The sequence below is a fragment of the Astatotilapia calliptera genome, chromosome 5, assembly GCF_900246225.1.
Source record: "Astatotilapia calliptera chromosome 5, fAstCal1.2, whole genome shotgun sequence".
Classification (NCBI taxonomy): Eukaryota; Metazoa; Chordata; class Actinopteri; order Cichliformes; family Cichlidae; genus Astatotilapia; species Astatotilapia calliptera.
This window is the reverse complement of record NC_039306.1, coordinates 9,125,717-9,147,043: the sequence shown is the minus strand read 5'-3', so window position 1 is coordinate 9,147,043 and position 21,327 is coordinate 9,125,717. Positions and strand designations below refer to the sequence as shown.

The 21,327-nt window shown below is 38.2% G+C and overlaps 1 protein-coding gene across 1 annotated transcript; it reads left to right on the top strand.

Moving 5' to 3' along the window:
- Positions 1-2,378: 2,378 nt before the first annotated feature.
- si:ch211-286o17.1 (hematopoietic progenitor cell antigen CD34) lies at positions 2,379-20,420 on the top strand. Its single transcript, XM_026167077.1, has 8 exons — positions 2,379-2,610; positions 13,181-13,288; positions 13,818-14,044; positions 15,116-15,208; positions 16,705-16,825; positions 17,083-17,135; positions 17,925-18,074; positions 18,826-20,420. The coding sequence occupies exons 1-8, from the start codon at positions 2,526-2,528 to the stop codon at positions 19,012-19,014; spliced, it is 1,026 nt and encodes a 341-aa protein (XP_026022862.1). The 5' UTR covers positions 2,379-2,525; the 3' UTR covers positions 19,015-20,420.
- Positions 20,421-21,327: the final 907 nt, after the last annotated feature.

Sequence of the window (21,327 nt, the reverse complement as noted above, 5' to 3'; positions counted from 1 at the left end):
GACTAGCCTCAGTGATCAGAGCCATTCAATTAACAACCAAGCAAGTTTGCATGGATAAAACGCCACTGACGCCTCTGAAACACCTTAAAGAAGTGAAATTCTGACGCAGGTTCAATTCAGGTTAATGTACCCTCCTCAGCACAAACACCATTAACAAAAGAGAAATTAACTACCAACAATGATTTAGTCTAACATATGCCTAAAAGACAAACATGCTTTCTTTTACTGTGTTTGATTGCAAAAGGAGGTGAGTATATGTGAAAGCAAGTGTGTGTTGACTGAATAAAATGAGAAAAATAGAAATGAAAAGAATGCATACAAATGAAAAAAACAACACATTTTTACAAAATGGTTTGCAACAGCTTGAGATTTTTGTGGTCTTTAAAGTACAGGGTATATCTACAGGGGATTCACTGTGAGAAACTACAAGCAAAGTATTTCTGCCCATGAGACAGTGCATCATACATTTCAGAGAGCATTTAACACACATGCTCCGAGGCGTATGCACATGATTTATACAACTAAAAAGCAAAAACTTGAATATGACATCTGAAAATGCGCTTACAACCAAGACTGACACACACACACACACACACACACACACACACACACACACACACACACACACACACACACACACACACACACAAACACACACACACGGTTCAGAAAAACTATAAATTAGTTTCTCTGAACCCTGGACATTTCCTATAGGCTTTGCTTTATCCAAAGATTCTAGCAATTAGATCAACAAGTAATCCTTGTGAGCCAAAAGCTTGGTGTATAGAGCTCTAAATGCTACATGCCAAAGTGTTTTTCTACTATTAGATAACTACAATGTCAGAGAGAACAGCAACCCCAACAATCATCTGTTTAAACCTTTTGTTTGAAAGGTGCAGCTTCTCAAACTGAAGAACGTTAGAGAAGAGCATTAACAGCGAGACGCTAAAACTGGTTTTATTAAACAGCTGATAAACTGAGGGGCTGCACCAAGCCCTGCGTAAAATGCAAGGATTATTTTTGAACTGGGAATAAACTCCCTATGACAGACAAAGTATAAAATGTAGGACTTTAAATGACTGGAAATAGGTCAACTTTATTGGATAAAACGTTACAGAAGAAAACATATACAATGGGCAAGAAAAACTATAATTTTGTTCCTGTTGTGATTTGTGGAGGGGAAAATGTAAAATCTGTTCCTTGTCATTGACTACTCAAGTTGTGATTCATTAGGACTCAAGTTGAAGAAATACTTAACTAGCTAACAGTGTAATTTATATTTTACTGGGGTGGCATGACTGATGGCTTACAGCTGTGGCCATCGGTATACCACTGCTTTCTTTCTTGAGGTTTTCACCAAAAGCTCATCTTGGGCTCACAGTAAGGAGCCAATTGCCCACCTCAGCATCCCACTGTTTGAGCTCAATGTTTGATAGAGGTCTGCAGAGGGTGGGGGTGTTACAGGAAGGAAATTCAATGACTGGGGGAAGGATGGGCTAAAACAGGAACAAGGGAGATTTGGGCATTGCTGGTATCAAGTTACAAGACTGTTCCTTGAGAATGTGAATTTCCTCGACTTACTATTGTTGCTCATTTCTCTTGGCCTTAGGGTGGGTCTTTTTTTTAACAACTCATTTAGCATACCTTCACCAGTGTTTCCAGATGTGCAATTCACACAGAGCATGAGTAGAGCTAGCATGAAAGCAAACAAAAGTAAAGCAAAGAGCCTCAAATTGCAGGGGGGCTAGATGCTTTCAGGACTTTGTGGAAGTGTGAAAGGTTTAAGCGTATCCTGTGGTGTCTCAACTACTGGCAAGACTCGCATTGATTGATGGCCTTGCAGAGTAGTGAGGACTGCAGGCCACTGAAATGGATTAATGCTATTAACATAACAGTGGATTGCACCTTTGTTTCGAGTATGATATTCTGCTCCACGGCCTATTTCTTTAAGCCTATTAAGGACTTGAATGTCACAGCTTATTGTGAGCTATCACCTTTTATTGTGAATGGATTAATGCTCCCGTCCAGACAGGGTTCACAGTTCAAACAGACATTGTTGCCCAGTCAGAGAATGGATGAAATAATGAACAGTGATCACCAAAACACTTCACACAATACAGCACTGCTATAAAGGATATCTCAAGCACTGAACCACTTTTTTAATGCACATATAATCTAAACATCGAGAGGCATTTAAAGAATGCAGAGGGTTTTTAAAAAAACAAACAACACCCCAACAAGATCTCATTACTCACTTTTCCTATGTCTGCCTTCCTTTTGCCTGCTAGAAGGGTGGGGGCACAGATGAAGGGTTAAAGTGGAAGACGGGGTGTAGGGCTGGGCCTTAGTGAAGCAGAAAGGGGGGTGGCTATATAAAAACTGACAGAACACAAGTGGGGCTTTATCCACACCATCCTGCTCTGGGTAAGAGGAAACCCTAAAGTGCCTTGGCTCAACCAGCTTCTCGTCTTCTTTCCCTCTCTTTTTACTCACACCCGTTGGACGTGTGTCCGCTCAGGACAAGAATGGCAGCATCCTCCGCACAGAGAACACACAGGCCCTGCATAATGCCGCCTTTTGCTTTGCTCCTCATCGTTTCATTTTTAAATGGTAAGTTACTAAATACTAAATGCAAAGAATACAAATTCTAAGATCGCATGCTCATCTGCTGAATTCGAGTGAACTGTAAGGGTGGGGTTGGGGTGGAGCAGCGTTTGTTTGAATGGTCTTTGAGTTGAATCCAGGTTTTAACCCTACAACCCTTTGATTCCCAGGAATCCTAACTGTCTCCAACATAAAATAGATCTATATACATTGTAAAAGCAGTTGATAAAGATTTGTTTTCCCCAACATATTTCTCAGAAAAGGGTTACTTTGTAGTTTGCCCAGGCAAACAAAGGGATTTTTTTTAGAGAGTGATTTTTTTAAATTATGAGGAGGTACAGTAAAGTTTGAATTGATATTTCAAGTTAAAATCTCTATTTTGAACTTTTGAGTATACAGCCAAACAGTTTTTAAGTATTATCTAGTTAATTTTTCTGTATTGCACTCTACAGTACAACAGAACTATTTATGGGCATTCCACTGGTGTTATGTTTCCTTTTCTACAGCACTGGTTCCCATGATTTTCAAGGACTTTGAGAAATGTGTATTTATATTTAGCTGGTTGTAACGTGAGGCCAGTTGAAGCGTGCGTGGAAGAAGGGTGTGGGGTTTGCATGTTAATGTGCATTTCAAAAAAAGGCTGTGGTGAAGTAGCAACAGATTTGGGGAGCCATCGGGGATATATCAGGATGTTCAACTTCCACAGACAGTTGGAACTCATGTTTGTGTGATGATGTCACCATATTTTTCACACTGCAGAACTTATTCTAAAGTTTAGTTCCTACAATAGCTAAATTTAAATGTGGCAAATGTTTTAAATTCATTTGAAACCAGTTTTGAATAGAATTCCTATCTGTAGCTTTATACTAGGCTGCCACAAACTATTATTTTGATAGTCGACTAGTCACCGATTATTTTTGCGATTAGTAGACTAATCAGATCATGCATCCATTGCACCAGCATGCATCTGCTCTTATATAACTATCATTAGCTTACAGCTTTAAGTGTTTACGGTATGTGCTAACTAAAACTAAAAATAAAGACAAGATGATAGTTTATTAAATTTTAATGAAATTTGCAGATTGTTTCGGTGAAGTTTAATAAACTCCTTGATATCTAAAATATAACAGGACACCAGAGTATATTCTCAAGCATCTCACACTTCTGATAATCAGTTGTCTGCTTGACGTTTATTCAGCTGTGTAAAAACTATAACTTTAATCTCAGCCAAACCGATTTACTCAGGAACAAATAAAATACTAAAAAAAAAGCCAAACAATAAAATTTTTAAGTTATCTGAGGGATTTGTATATGTTTAACCTGAGTAGCGAAAGACGGCGGTGGGTTTGAAAACGATTTGCCGGGAGTCCGGTGTTCTCACGGGCTCTAGTGAGCCTTGCCCCCGGCTAGCTATCGAGCTGGTGGGTAACAGACGTCTCCGAAAACGTCAGAGCGCTTTTGAAAATATGTGTCTTGATAAACTGAGCAGATATTTGAGGTTTACACAGCTACATTCTCGCCTGAAAATATGTTAAACGTTTATTTTGTGACCCAGAAAGAATAATAAGAGTAACATTAAAACTAACTAGCTGCCACCATTGTTGGAAACTGAGCTGGGATGCGCTATGAATTCTGGGACACAGCTTCTTCTTCTTCGGGGTTTAACGGCGCTGGCATCCTTGTACATGCAGTGCTGCCATCTTCTGTTTCAGTCCGTTATTACACTCTTAAATCCTACTACTTATTCCTGCGTCTTTTGGGATCTTACAAAGCTTCAAACGACGCGGGTCGACTATTAAATCAGTCGTCGACGATTTTGATAGTCGACGTGATCGTGACTAGTCGACTAATCGTGGCAGCCCTACTTTATACCAGTAAACAGACATTTGGTGACAGGAAAAGAAAAAGACAAAAATAAAAGATAGGATATGCGCAGAAGAAAATGTATATTAAGATTCAATAGTGGCATAGGAAAGTTCAAAACAAAAAAAACAGCTCTCGTTCAAGCTCTTTGGCTCATGCTTTACTATCATCTTGAGTGCCCTCTGTTGTGGCTGCAAATGAATCACACACTGGGGGACTTAATTCAAACCTCATGTCCCGTTTATGGCATGTAGAACTTATGGGATTGAGGTCATCAGCAAAGGGAGGCAGCTGCATCGGCTTTGCAAAATAAAACTGCACCCATATAGTTTCAACCAACAGTGGGCTATCGATTCAGATCTGGAGGGATACAAACTCTTATTCTCCAGTTGGATAAGAAAAAGAGTGTTCTGATGAGAATTGCTAATTCAAAGCAGCTCAAAGCATCTGACACTGTATCTGGGCCAAATGGGCATGCCAAATAAAGATGAATAGCAATAAAGAAGATAACAGATTTTATAGTACAAATGAAAAACAGACCACTTAAGCTTAAGCATATTTCAACCACAGAATCAAGTTTACAAACGTAGGCAACAATCCCTATTCCTGAATTGCCTTTCCAACCAAGGAGATGTGAGCATTGCAGTTATCTATATATAAAATTAAGATGGGTTTACTATATAACTCTGATGAAATGAGAGTAGACATACAGATGTTGTGAACAAGCATGTTACCCAGACAATGAGTTGATTTTTCATGAAACAGTTTAAGTTGACTTCATTGTGAGCTGATTTGAAGAATCACTAAAGTCCGAGATGTAGCAAAAAGAATTAGAAAAATGTCAGCAACAGATTGTTCATTTCATTTTTAGAAACACAGCACAGAATATCTCAAACCTCAGTGTCAAGTGAGCCAGCGGTGACAAGTAAACATGCTGATACATACACACAAACACACACTACATACACGCACTTAACATATATACCATTCTCGTTTGCTTGCCATTGTGTTTTCCTTTATCCATTACTAATAAGAGTAGACTGTTTTCCACTGTCCTCTCAGCAGTGTTGGCTTTGAAGTGTTTCCAGCCTTTGTACTTTTGGGTTTACTGTGTGTGTAATAACAGTGAATGTACATTCACATGGTATAGCCGAAAATGCGGCTTTATAAAAACAACCAGGAGGTCCAAGCATTTGCTCTGATCTACAAATTACATAAAAGGGAGTACCAGAGAAGCAAGGACTGAGGAAAATTATCACTGCATAAACAAACTACAAATATATTTCATGTACATACTCTATTTCCTTCACAGCCAGAAGGTCCTGGGTTTAAATCAAGGCTGGGGCCTTTCTTTGTGGCACTTTCATGTTTCCCCTGCATGTCTGGTGTTCTCTCATTATGAGTGAAACTGAGGGTGGGGTCTCTCCAAGTACTCCCAACTTTTTCCCAGAGTTCACAGGTTAACTGATGATTCTAAATTGGCTATGGATGTGAATGTGAGTGTAAGTGATTGGTAATTTCTCTGTGATAACGATAGGCTAGCCAACTGTCCAAGGTACACTGGCCTCTCACAGAATGACAGCTGAGATCATCTCCAGCTCCCCGTAACCCTGAGGTGCATAAATGATTAAGAAAATGGATGGATGGAATGAGTTCATTGTGTTATCCTTGGAGTTAATAAATATTAACATTCTAACTGTTACTTTTATTGGAGTGCATTAAAAAGAGAAGACTTTAAGATTCAACTTCAAGATATTCATTATATATGTTGTGGTACAACTGAAATACTGATAATTAGTCAAGCAAGGATATTCCTATAAATGACCAAGGTTAATATTAATTAAACAAGAATTCTAGTTCAACGTCACACCATATCTGAGTATGTGTAAGTGATAAGTGTCCATGTTATGGCTGGGAAAGCTGATGTTAATTATATGAATATAGATTAATGAAAGTGTTATGAAATGTTGCTGTAAGCATCTGTGTTTATTAGTCTCCAGTTGACTTTTTTGCTGTAAAACTAAAAGTTTACAAGGAAGTGTGGAGGAGTACCTCATCCATCTGGCCCTGGCAGTGGGATTTTTCCCCCTACAGTGCCCAGGTTTATAACGTCAGTGTTTCAGATACAGAGAATGAATCTGTGGGCATTGAATAAGTGCAGTTAGTTCAACTTCTTGATGCATTAAGATGATTTTTATTCAGTACCACCCAGAAACGTGTGCTAGCTATGATAATTCCCGTCGATTTTCAACAGGTATAATCTTAAATTTGTTCTGGACAAAATCCACGTAAAGCCTTTTATCAACTGATCCTCAGCTTTGACTGTAACAGGATCTACCTGCACACACTCAATCCAGACAGGCTCATTTCATAAACGCACTAGGCAGTGAAACTTTAGCGGGCAACTGAGAGAGTGACTGTGGGTGTGTGAGTCTGTGAGAGGGGTTGGGGAGTGATATATTGCTTGCAATTGAAAACAGATGTCATGTTTCCTGATTGTGGTCCCTATAAACAGGCATCACACTCTTGATAAGAAGCTGCAGTGGCTTCAGGGTTGGGCTGGGTGAATGTTACAGCTGGGCAGCATTGGGTGAGGTAGATTCTGCTTCACCGGCCTGATTGAAACCATGAGATTCAGTTGGTTTGCTGCCATGAGAGAAGAATGGCCTGGCTTCTGCTATTAATTGGCGTGACAGAAATGACAGAGTAGGGGGTGCAGAGAGGGTGCAGTAGGGGGTGGGGAGGGTCAAGATAGTAGGGGTCAACAGACTGTTGTTTCAAAGAGGGTAGAGTTGCAGAGCATGTTTAACCCTACGGGACTCTGCTCCAATGTCACATTCCATAGTGTATGCTTAACAAACTCTGATACTAAATTATGAAAACATCCCTTAAGAAAACAACACTATGAATACATCAATGAATGCTGTTTTTATCATTCTGTAATCCTGCCTGAAATCGAGATAGACTCAGATGAAGACAAATTCCACTTAATGGCCGTAAAATAAGCTTTCTTCCAAGTTTGGGCATTAATTATTTTAAAAAGAAATTATTTTAGGGATTCTTTTATACTATACTGCAGCGATTCAAATATGTGTAGAATTGTAGAATGCCTGCAGAATTTTGTTTTTAAAGTCTTTTTTGAATATTACTCCATAAAAGATTTTGGTTTTGCAACTAATTTATATGTTTATACATTGCATGCTGTTGACGCAGTGCTGATCAAACAGCATGTGGGATGTTATGGCATTCATTATGGATCTATCCTGCTACTCTGTTCCACAGCTTCCATTCACTCACCACTGCACAAGACATCCCTGTCCTGCTGACAAGAGCCTATTTCAAGTATATATAGTATGATTGTGATTTTTGAGTGTTTACAGTGTGTGTGTTGAGGGTGTTGGCGTTTAGCATCAAAAACAACACATTTCTATACATATATACAAACATATTTTTTTGGTTTCCCATAAAAAAAAACAAACAAACTGTGAATTAAAGCTATTGAAATGTTTTGTGGCAGCGGGGGCTAGTGGAGCTTCGGTCACTGGGACTTTAACATGGTGGTTAACTGATGTGTGTAGACCATTATCACCTCACTAAGCCCAATTACACGTTACAGGGTTCTCATCAGTAGAAGCAGGCAGAGGCCAGAGGTCACGGGCACACAATGCTATATTTTCTCCCCTCGTGATCATGTATCACAGGACTTTATGGAAGCCAGGGTGGGACCGGAGGCCAAAGGCTTGTAAAGCTAGATCACTGAAAGCATCTAACAGCTGGCTCATGCTTCACATATACATACAGTGAAGCATGCAGAGTGGTTGCAGTTACATGGGTGCATTTTGACAATTTACATGAAAACCTGTCAATACAGAAGAACAGATCCCTTGAACGATGCATCAGGAAGGTCATCAATGAAAAAAAAATCTGCCAAATCAAAGTATTTGCAGCTCCCTCGTAAAATAAGTACAATAAAAAGAAAATTAAAATACTTTTTTTTTATAGTCATATCCAATATTATTTGTATTATTTCATTATTCCCTTTTTTCTGTTGCAACATTTTTTACATTTCTTTTGTCTGCTTGTGACCATTTAGGAATTTCAGTACCAATAACATGCCTTAATCAGCGCGTATCTTATTGAACCTTGGCTTAACTAGAAACAATCAAAATGCGGGACCCAGTCTCACAATGTGGGAGGAAAGTGGGGGGGGGAAAGTCTTTGGGTCACACATCTGGTCACCCTATGTACAGTACACCATGACGCAATCTTTGCAAACTTTCTGGAACATCGTGAAAGAAATTAAACTGCTTTACGCAATGTTATGCTGTGGGAGGTGTGAAGGTTGAAGTTAAATCTCATCTCGCTGGATGCCTGGGATTAGCTGTGCGTGACTGGGAGAGGGTGAAGAGAGACAGAGGGTTGGGAGGGAGCAGGGCGTGGAACCGAGGGCTCGTCTCCTTCCAAAGCCTGCCACATTCCTTCATCCAGAGTCCCAAGAGATGGGGGGTGTGCGTTAGCATATCCAGACTGCAGACTTTACTCAGAGCAATCTGATGGGAAAATCTTTAAGAGGGCAATGAAGTCAGGGCCTATGCTAAATAACATATGGAATCTAAGTTTATTACAACAGTTACAGTTGCCTTGTTTGTGCAGTGATAGCTAGACCCACGGCTGATGACTGATATCTTGACCTTTCTAGACATTAAACACAGAAAGACAAAAAACATACCATACCATAAGAATTCAGTAAACCCAGTTAAAAGTCCAATTTAGTTGTAGTTTAAATGAATGTGTGAAAGGTAAAGAGAGGTGAGGTGGTGGTGAGTTCAAAGGTCATGCTGTTAGAAAATCTGTTAAAATACGGATATAACACCACTGTATCGATTACAGCACAAAGGCCAAGGCTACAATCTACCTTTAAATAACAGACTTGCCTCTAAACCAATAACCAAAGCAGACGGCAAGTGTAAAAAGAATCTACCAAAAAAGCAGCACTGTTAGGTAAAAACAATGCGATCAAATTCAGATCCAAATGTTTTTGTAAATGTTGATCATAAGAGGTAATTATATTGCAGAGGTTTCATTCCATCTGGTTTCTGGTCTGTCAGGAAAACTTGTTTGCGTGTAATGAGTGATGGCTGGTCAGAGAGCTGGACAGGATTTACTGGCAATGTTGGCAGAGTTGCAGAAGGCCCTGTGTTATTTCGCCTCAAGCTAAAACACGCATGTTTTGCTTTATAAAAGTGTTGCAGCCAATTATAAACATGTGCTTGAGATGGTCTTGCTTCATTATTATAGTTGAATTTTATCCAGCAAATATGTTAAAATATTGCTAATGTTATCGTTTTCATTCACCACAACATCTCCCCAGCGTCCAGCAGAGTCTGCTTCAAAGGCCAGACTGTTACGGAGGACTAAACATAACAATCAGCCACAGTGTACATCTTTAGACTTTTGTTTTACAGCACAATTGACTGGGTTTTAATTGTCAATGCAGTACAGAAAATGACCTCAGAGCTGAAACAACACATTTCAGCTTTAGCCTGTATGTCACGTTTGTATGAGAAAACCTAATTTATGCCTTACCATCTCACCCATACTAAACCTCCTCCTTTCCATTAAAATAAACAGACAGACCACCCAGACATGGAGGGACTGGAGGGAGGGCAGCTGTAGGCCGCAGGCTGGAAAAGGATCTCAAAGACAGGTTTAACAAGGGAAGATGGTCCCTGCTCTGAAAGTAAACTAGAGATACAGAGTGAAGTCAAACAGAGGATTCATATTTGCAACTTTCACATGATAAATTTACTGTTAATTTTTATGTAGATGCAGAAAAGATCACTAACTGTTATGTGTTTTCTAAAGCAATTAAAAACAATGACAAAGTGCAAAACAGATCTCACATGACAGCTGCAATAGACAGTTGCTGACACTAATCATGCCAAAGGAACTCCTTAGAGATTACCATCCCACCTGTTAGCTATAAGCACACACAATGTTTACACTAGACTTGTGGCACCTGCGTGTCACAATGGGTTATGAAGTTGGTGGAAATGTGTCACAGTGTCACCAGTGTGTAAACACATGTGTCCCATATATGAAGACCCCAGCTTGTGACAGAGAGATGACTCCAAGAAAAGCTGAAGCAACCTGAAAAAAAAGATGAGTTATGACACAACAACCAATAAAAATTAGAATGTGAGAAAAATATTGAAAATAAAATAAATAATAAATCACATCTTGTGTAGGTTACTCAAATGTTCCAACAATATTTAGTCTAAACTACAATTAGGTCTATAAGTATTTGGAGAAGGATACATGTCAGAAATATGAAGGCAAGATTAGAATTTGTCTAAATTTAAAAGAGGCTGCACAGTTCTGAAAAACCAAGATCAACTTTTACCAGAAATGATGGGAAGAGAAAAGTATTGAGAGGGTAAGGAACAGCATGTAATCCGAAGATTACCACATCATCTATCAAACACGGTGGAGGCAATGTTATAGCACGGGCATGTGGAACTGTGCTAATAAACTGATTACTGATGATGTGACTGCTGATCGAGTGTACAGGGATATACACTCTGCTCAGATTCAGCCAAATCCTGCAAAACTGATCAGGCAGCATTTCACAGTGTAAATGGATGACGAGCCAAAATGACAGCAAAAGCAAAGCAAGAGTTTCTCGAGGCAATGAAAAGAGATATTCTTCAATGGTCAAATCAGTCACCTGATCTCAGCCCAAAAGAAGATGTTTTTCATTCATCAAAGAAAAAGTGGAGGGAAGCGTGACTCCCAAACAAAGAGCGACTGAAGGTTGTTGCTGCAAAAGCCCAGGGGGAAGTACAGCATTTGGTAATGGGTCCTAAGTATTAGAAAACAGCATGGCACAAAGATGCCAGTGATTTTTAAATAGTTTATTGTGTGAATGCAGTAAGTTTTTTTCACCTCTTTTTAGCAGAAAGTTCAGCTTTTTCACCGCTTTTCAGCACAAATTCCACTTCTTCACCGCTTTTCAGCACAAATTCCACTTCTTCACCTCTTTTCAGCACAAATTCCACTTCTTCACCTCTTTTCAGCAAAAATTCCACTTCTTTACCTCTTTTCAGCAGAAAGTTCTGCTTCTTCAACTGTTTACAGCAGATTTCTACGGTGGCCCTGAAGTGCAAATCACACCAACAAATCAGGGCCTCTCAATTTTGTTGTTGTGTTTAGCAATTTGTTGGTGTGATTTGCACTTCAGGGCCACCGTAGATTCCACTACACTGCATTTTTGCAGGAAATGCAACTTTTTCTAGTGACCTTCTATTGTTAAATATTGTCTGTGGAGAGAGTTTGTATGCTCTCCATGCCAAATTATCCAAGTACAAAAGTAGTTTCCTACTCTGGCTTAATGAACAGAAAGTAAAAACTGTATGACTATTTATGTAAAAGTTAAAAGTGCCTTGTAGTGTAAGGTGCTGTGAGTTATATAAGAATAGAAAACTACAATATGAATATATGTCCATACTAGGAATTCAACTAATTGGTAAGCATTAAATATACCATTTATAATTTTTGTTTGCTGTAAAATGTCAGCTTAAATTTACACAGAAATCTAATGTTCATCTACGTAATGTGTAACAGCTGTATACAGTATGCACAAACAAAAATGAAGTCAATGTAGGTCAAGAGGGGGCAGTACAGAGCAACTGCAAACCTGAAACCTGAAATCAATCACAAACTTAATATGGGACAATAAGGAATGACTTAGTAAGAGTGTAGAAGTAATGAGATCTGCAGAAGAACGGTATTATGGGAATGTTTTGAGTGTGAGGTAATGCTGTTGTTGTTAGACAGAGAGAGGGAGAGCTGGGTAAAATAGAATGAACACTGCGTACCCTGTATGGACTTTTAGATCCTACCACTAACAAAAACACAATAAAGAGCTCGAGTCAGTGACTGCAGAGTGCAGCAGCATAGCAGCAAACGAACACAAAAATCAAATGTGTCTTTAGAGCAATCCAGGTTATTACAGGTTTTGAAATTAATCAAAGATGTTTTTCCTAAAGTCACACGTCTCCTGAAAAATGAACAACTGTGCCGTAACCTATTACATAATTCTATAATTTGGAAAAAGCTGTGGCATCACTGCCTGGTGTCTTTCAGCAGCACATTCAGTCAGGGCATTTAACAGGTTGATAGAAACCCAAATTAATACAGTTCAGGAAACTATTTTGTACATTCCATTTGTGTCTAAACAAAAATAAGTGACTGCAAACGTAGGATCTTTCTTAAAACCTTGAAGCGAAAAAGATTGTATTTCAGAGTAAATGACTTTGTGATGTGATCCGTGGATCTGAGACTTTAGTTATTTACTGCACTACGATCTGTTACCTAATCTTCCATCACTCCAGAGGCCTCGAGGGACATGAAGAAATAATACTGTGAGAACACTGAAGAGCTCTCATCGAATCCAGGCATTAAGATAATAACTGACATTAAGCTAGCACACTTTTAAAAACCATTCTCCATCCATGCTACAAGCTGTTACCTCCGATGGCTAAATTTGCCACCAGAGGTAACAGCTCTGACCTACTTTCTTATCACACCTGCATAGGTAAATTAAAATGATGGACAACTGACTCAATAAGTCATGTTTCTTCCGTGTAACTGAATGCAAAACAAACCCTTGAAAGATTCTTTCCTATACTTAACATACATTCTGATTTAACAGCAGGAGTCATGGCGCAGACAGACGCACCTATGAAACAAGAAACAGCGGCGGCTGTGGGATCGTCGATAGTACGTGGAGACATGGTCCCAAAGCCATCACAATTTCCTGGTAAGAAACACTATACATTACATAATAATAATACCTTTTATTGAGGTTTGTTGTACAGATTTATTTGTGTGTGTGACAAATGGACTCACTTATGTGAAGAAAGAACAGAGTACTTTATTTGAGTCACAATCTACGCAAAAGAATACCAAGTTGTCCTGACAATTCTTATATGAATACAGGTATTATCAGAACAAATGTAAAATCTTAGACCTGTAAACACAGGGCTGCAGTGTCCCTACGAACAGACACATACTTAATAGAGTTCATTTAAAGTGTACCTAAGCCCCTGGGCTGAATGGATTGCTGTAGCTGAAATAATGTCATCATTTTTCAGAATGAACTGCATATAACCTCACGCAATTTTCTAAAACCATAGCCCACTCATTTGTCTACACACACTTCAAACCAAACTGCAATACTTAATAATAAGTAAATTGCCACCTTTTTTACGCAAACGCCTGGAATCGAAACTGTGTGTATTGTATGGCTATTTACCATATTAACCATGTCAACTGAATTATATTTTCAGCAAACGATGATTCACAAGGTCAAAAGTTGGTATATCCTACTGATAAACAAGGAACTCAAGCGGCTACAGCAGCTACAACTACACAGATGCCGGGAGACAATGATTACAGTCAAACTGAAGCTACACAGAAGGCATTTGGTGCAACAGAATTTGTGGTACACACGGAAATTCTGGAATCAGATACTCCAGCACCTTCAAGAGGTGACGGACCTAACAATAAACCAAAGGTAAGACTGCACAGGCTGTCATAACATAACGCAATGTTGCTAGTTTGAAGTTTATCTGGAAGAGTAGACCGAGAAAAGCATGTTGTTGAATAGAAACAAGTAAATGTGATTTAAAACAAAAAAAAAAAGGACAAAACAAATCATTTTACTTCTTATTTGAAGACGTCTACTTTAAATACTCACTTTAGAATAACATATAGCTGCATAAGCATAGAACATTGAGGGACACCTGGTTTTACATCAAATTTTCAAATGTTGCAAATTATACTCAGGCGTGACGTTATTTGCAAACGATTCCTGATGTGGAAAAAGGATTAGTGGTAGCTGATTTTGCATAAGAAAATAAGGATGGATTTCATACAAAATACATTTCCTTTGCATTTGTTCATCAACTCAAAAATGTCATCCCTGCAGCAAAAACTGATACAAATTTTCATCTCTGAATATTTGAGCTCAATCCTAAAAGTGTGACTTAGATTTTTTTTCCTTGTTCTGGGAGCATCAAACATGTTTGCAATTAAGACATAATGTTATTTGGACTCGGTGTAAGGGAAATCAGCAAATGATAGAAAATCAATAACAGTTTAATCATTAAAAAAAGGATGTTTTTAAGTAGCTTAAAAAGTAGCTTAGCAGAGGAGCGCATTAATACTTCACTTTTTAGGCACTTGAATGACATTAACCTAAAAACAGAGAGATGACAGGACACCCAACATGCGTAAGATATTGAATTCCTTATTGCATTGTATGAAGTTAAATTTAATTCTATTCTATTTTGTAAATTTCCATTGTTTATGTGTTTCATATTGTTTCATGTTTAGTGGATTTAATTTAAATAACTTACAGATATTGTGTTTTTGAATGTGCCATAGGAATTAAGATGATTGTTTTACGTAGGATCAAAGTATGATACAATTATTAGAAAGGGCAACAAAGGAATTCAACACTAAATCGAATTCTGTGTATAAACACTGGTTAGAGGAACTGGCTACATTGGGCTGGTGCCATGCTGCAGTTAATGGTAAGAAGGGCACATCAAGGTTAAGAGTTTTGGTTTCTCTCTTTTTACAGCCGGTGCCAAAGGGTGATGTCAGATGCGTGAGCAAAGAGGTTATCGAAGACAGAAGTGCTGTCAGTCTGAAACTCAAGGCATCCTCCAACTGTGTAAGTTCTGTTTCTTATTCTCATATTCGGTGTACAATGAAAATGTTTGGAAGACGTAGCAGGAAGAAAAATATACAAAATCATACAGGTAATAAGACGGAAATAGCCGAGAGTAAAACAAAGAATCTTAAAATATTCCTGCATACATTTCATCCTGTGCTCACACAAACAACCAACTGCACTAGAGAGAAAAATATTCCCCGGATTGGTTTAGTTGCCATTCCCACTGGCAATCAGGCGAACATGAGCTCAGCAGGAAATTTTTCCTCATTTTGAAGGCAGTAACTGTTACATCTCAGTGAAGCTAGAGAAAAACGCTGCCCAGGAAATGTCCAAAAATATTTCTGCTGTATGTAATCCAGGGGATGTATGGTGCTATGAGTGCAGAGGGAGTGGGAGCATGATGGGAAGCTCACCGCTACTGTAAAATGAATAATGTAAAGAGACCTCAGGCAGTACTGTGGGTGTGTGTGTGGGTGTGTTTGTGTTTAGAAGTATACATTCTCCAGTGTCTAAGCATAACAGCTTTGAGGTCTACAAAGCTATGTGGAGGTCTGAACTCACTAGATATGGTTTCAGTTAGCTACAGCTCTCATGTAGCCTGAGCAGCAAATGCCTTGTAGAATATACTGTAACCAGCAGAATAACATCGGGGGTTCTTGTGCCACCAGTCAAAGACATTTACCAAGGATTTCTGTTTTTCACTGTCATTTCAGAGGAACAATTTTGCTCTAATCTAGAGCAAATTAAACAACAACAATGGTTCATGTAAAGTTTATCACAACTGAGCAGTACAGTTTATGCTGCTATGGTTATAAACAGGATGAAACCGAGATCTGAAATGAACCGTGCTTCAGATCAGAGAGTAAACCTTGCTCACAGGGAGGGACTGAAACAGAGTAGGGTATATAGGCGTTTACCCTTGCGTTATTTAAAGAGTAAAGTATTTCAGTAATGGCATGCGAAGTTCCTGATATGAGACACTGCATATAACACAGTGATGGACCTGCAAAATAAGGTCTTGGCTATCCAGCTAAATATGTAATTGAAAGGCTTATCTAGTGCAGTGCATTCATTTATGGAACTGAACCATTCTGGTGCCACTGCAGGGAAACTGAAATAAAAATTGAATTATCAGATAAGCGTGCACATTCCCTGGCTGTCTGTTACTGTGTCCTGCCATCTGTTCCTTTTTGAACTGAGATAAAGGGCTGCTACGGTGTGGTAGAGTCTGTTGTTTGGATCAGATTACATGAAAAGGTAGCACACAGAATTGTGATAGCCCTGACTGGATTAAAGACAAAGAGAAATGAAACTGAGCGTGAAGGGATTAGGGAATGAGAGAAAGATTAAAGGTGATACTGAAGGTTTGGAGCTGTGATTTTGAAGGGAGCTAATGATTTGGTATTAGCAATGAATTTCACGTTTATTCTAGATTTTGACATGTGAAAACCGTTTCAGTGCTAATGACCTTTTATTTGTTGTCTTGTTTGTAGGAGGAATCTAAAGTGAAAATTCAAAGCGTTCTACAAGAGCTGTGTAGTGAGGACTGTAAACTAGAGATCTATCAGGAAAACAACTCCGATGAAATCCTTGTGTCTGGGAAATATGTTGAAGGTCAGTACCAATATTTTAATAAGCTCAGTTTGAAATTTGATATTCAGTGTTGAAGCCTATAATAAGCTTTTTATGTTTTGGCTGGCAGGAGTTATAATTCCTGCAAAATCTGCATTAATGTCATCTTCTTTATTGCCTTAAACATTAAAAATCACCAATAAATTTTTAAAGCAAAAATGATCTTGTCCAACAATATAGCACCCTCTGGTTATGTCTACCTTGTGACAGTAAAAACACCAACATTTGTGTATTTACAGATGATGTTACAGGCATGGCTAACAAGTTCAACAACGACAACATAAAAGACAAGGTAAAGTCCTACCTAGTGCACTATATTGCACAAGTGTCAGTATAGTCATATAATTTGGATGTAGTTTCAGTGCCAATTACCTTTTGTTTTTGTCTTTGTGTCATAATGTCACTTTATCTGTTAGATAGATAAAGATTCAAACCTATGCAATAGCACGAGGGCACCAAAGAGCCACTAAAAGTTGACTCATAATCAAACTCGACAGGAAGCTACTCATGGGAAAAATACGAAATACGAAAAGAGTTTGGAGACTTTTTCAAAGGCATCAGGCTGACACTTGGTGTCAAACCCCACAAACAATCCACTTGTCAGCAGCAAAACATTTTTTTCTAATACCTAGGGAACAATATTTGGTTATGGGTGTGCCTGTTACACCCATCTGTTTCTCTGCATTTGTCATACTCTACAGTTCACTCCCTGTTCCAACATATACTGAACAACCTTATAAGCAATTCCCTCTTTCTGACACGTTTCATTTTTCATTATGCTGTCTATCTGCTTACTGGCATCTTTTTTGACACTGCTTTGAAGCCAGGAAATATATTGCAGCAACTATGCATACATTTCCAGAAAGAGTGGAGCTGTTTTCCCCCAAAGTCTCTCAAGGCACGGTCACTGGATAATGAAGATCTTTTTCTCCAAGTAAAAAAATATAGGTATTAAAAACATAACTCCTTCATGGGGCCCATTTCAGTTTCTATAGTGATCTTTTTTTCTGGTTTTCTACAAGTGCTGTAATTATGACTGAACACTCAACTAATGTTACTTTGTACACATTTTTATAATCAGACTGATGTGAAGGAGGCTGTTCCTCGCTGGGGAAAGAACTCAAAGTTGGTACTGGTTTCCTTGTTGCTGACTGGCCTGTTGCTGGCTGCACTGCTGGTAGCTGGTTATTACCTCAAGATGCACCGCAAGAACTCAAAAGGAGTCAGACTGGTGGGTAGATTTATTGCCAAAAATCCCTTATTTTTAATAGTTGCTTTTCACATGATGGCCACTGTGGGTGCTGTGTTTTAAAAGCAGCAATGAAGTAAATTATAACAGTTATACCGACCTTCTGGGTTGTTTTTTTAAGAGTAAATAGCTGAAATTAACCTTTGACCTGATCTAACTAAAGTACACAGTGACTGTAAATTTTCCAGAAAAAAACAGTACATATGGATCTGAGATCACATGTGTTATTATCTTACAGTCAATTCCTGACTTAATAGAGTAAGCAAGCTAAGGTGGTGCTTTCTCTTGTTTCTGCTTCAGCCTCTTGCCTGGGGGATACAGATGGTTTAATTTTTTGTCTAAAGAACATCACGTACATTACGTATGGTGGTACATCCATGTGATTGCTGGTGTAACAGCTTGTTGATGCTGTGCTTTTTTAATCAAGATCTGTTGTGAGAATCAGTCATGGCCACAAACTTCTCACTGACAGAGTAAAAACCATCGCACTTTCAAACTTTGTTTTTGCCAAGAAAAATAATAAAGCAAGTATGTGTGGAAACTGCAAGGAAAAAGCACACACCCTAAGACATTAACTGAGAGTGTGCTTATTTAAACAACTCCCACAAAAACAAATCGATTTTCAATTACACACCATGTGGCTTGTATGTTAAAATGTAGCTGGCCTGTGTTAAAGCTCTTCTAATCCAGAATAAGTTATGAAATGAAGTCTTGGTTCTGTGCTCTCTCTTAGGCCGAGTCTTTTCAGGTTGATGAGGAGAACCAGGCCAATACACTGGTGTCTGTTGCACCCCTGCCCCAGGAGCAAGTTGATAAGCCCACTGTCAATGGAGAGTCTCCTCCAGAAAATGGGACCAACGCTACTCCCACTACCAATGGACACTCTGCCACCCAGACCCCCGTGGCTGACACAGAGATGTGAATCACGACACCTTCAACCTCTTTTGCCAGTCATCCTCTGGGACCCACTGGTCTCTCATCCTCAGTGTGCAAATTGAGATAAATTCAACAATTTTTCTCTTCTCAATCCATGCCATTCTGAATGATAACAACAACAAAGTCCCTGCTGACAATATAATGACAGCGGGGACTGTTCCTCCAATGTGAAAAGTTTGGGAATACTTACTTTTGCCAAATTCAAGAGACGCTATGCACGCTGACTGACTGGGATTTGTCTTTTGACTTTAATATAGTTGAAACAATCTCTGTAGGATAGTCAAATAATGTCATATATGTCATATAATGTTGATTCGTGACAAAGAAGCAGAAGATGCTTTGTTATTTCAACCAACAATTGTGTTGCAGTGAAACAGTGAAGCCAGGCAGCTGAATGGTGACCAGTTTTTATACCGTTTGACTCGCCTATAAAAAAGGACTGACACTCTCCCATCACTTTTTTTGAAACGCTTCTGTATTTGCCATAAACTAAATGGTTTTGTCTTGAATTGGCTGCATTTTTTTTTATATACAGGTAATTGTCAAACTGCAATTTACAAAAAGAAGCCATATTTCCATTTATTACAGACACCAAAAATTTGTTGACCTAACATAAGCATAGAAAATGATTAAATAGCAACAATCATGATTTTTGGTATCATTGAGGTATAAAAATGTTAATAAGCTATTCATGTCAGTAAATGTCCGCTGAAAATCACACAGTTGCCTCAGTGCTTTAGACTCTAGCCTAGTGAAAAGTTCAATTTTTTTAACTGACCTCTGATCAAAGTTGAATTGTTTCAGAGAACAAAGTGCATTTCTATTTTTGTGGTTGCATGGTTGTCACTAATGTACAGATTGTTTAATTTTTCTTTTCAACAAATCAAGATCTTCTCTACTCTTACCACTGTCTCAGAACATGATGAAGCACAGCAGCAGGTCAATTTTATAGGGAAAAGTGGGAGGAAAACAAATGACACAATGACAAATACAATCATCAGTTCAGCATTCCCAAGGCTGCTCTTATCACCTTGTTGATAGACACGTACACATTTTGTGCTTCTCTTTTAAATAACTGGCTTCTTTTTTTTGATATACTACACGTGTAAATACGTTTGCTTTCTCTGTTAGTAATGCCTGTGTCTGATTTATAAACTGTGATTCTTGACAATATCACTGCAGGCTGTTTTCAGCCGAGTTGTGTTTTTCTTTCCTTTTCTTTGTTTTTACTTGATATATGAATAGAAACATTTCATAATTTAAAATTCACAACCCATACTTTTTTTTTTTTTAAAAAAGCAGAGTTGTTTTTAGGAGACTTGACATTTATTGTAACGCATATCTGCCTATCTCTAACCTTGTGGAAATCTTAAAACAAGGCTTACCTCCTTACTTTCCTTTTGGTGTGTCTGCTTTTTTATCTCTCCAAGTTGAAACTTAACAGACTCTACATATCCCTCTGTATTATAAGTAATACAACACGTATCCACACTGGAATATTCACAAACATTTCGGAAATAATGGAAATAATCAACGACTGGATTAAGGACTTGCATACTCCAGACACATGTAACACACATAAGCTTTAGTGCAAACTAATGGATGGCGCAACAAAGAATGTGATTTTTAAGATATGGAGTTGTACTGTACGTCCTCAGTTTCTAGTCTCTTATTAGTAAGCTAGCTACTACACTCAAAACAATTATTCTTGGCCCTCATAAACATGAAGCGATAAAAGTAAAATGCCACTGAAATTTATAAATATACTTGGTAAATAAAAGTAAGTAAATTAATTAGATCACATTCCATTAAAATGTAAAATTTTACATTTAGTTAACAAAATTAATTGTTAGCTCAGTTTAAAACATAGTTTTTTTTTTAGCACAAATGTCCAGTTCAGGCTTTTTAGTTTATAGGCTGTTTATATATTTACTTCCACCCACACTAAATTAGCACAAACTTGTTTTTCAATATGCATCTTGGAGGACACAATTATTTTGATTGTTACTCTAAAACTGACTATATTACAAATGTAAACATGAACAAATTTAAAAGAACATGCAAAGGAATAGGAGTTTAACAGTGGCACTGTGAATACATTATGCAAGGTTCTCAGTCATGCTACCTAAATGCAAATCAATATTTTGACTAAGGCAGTACAGAAAATAGCCTCTATGACTAAATGCTGAAGTGTAAATTTCCATAGTGAAAAACACAAATGAAACATTCAAAACATATCATTAGCAGACTGCACGGATTAATAGCCCTGAGTTTGCATGTAAGGTACAAGGAGAGAATA

Excerpts from the sequence above, each read along its gene's own strand:
- si:ch211-286o17.1 (XM_026167077.1), top strand. The coding sequence starts at position 2,526 with ATGGCAGCATCCTCCGCACAGAGAACACACAGGCCCTGCATAATGCCG. Across the intron at positions 14,045-15,115 it reads GACCTAACAATAAACCAAAG|CCGGTGCCAAAGGGTGATGT; the intron begins GTAAGACTGCAC and ends CTCTTTTTACAG. Across the intron at positions 15,209-16,704 it reads TCAAGGCATCCTCCAACTGT|GAGGAATCTAAAGTGAAAAT; the intron begins GTAAGTTCTGTT and ends TCTTGTTTGTAG.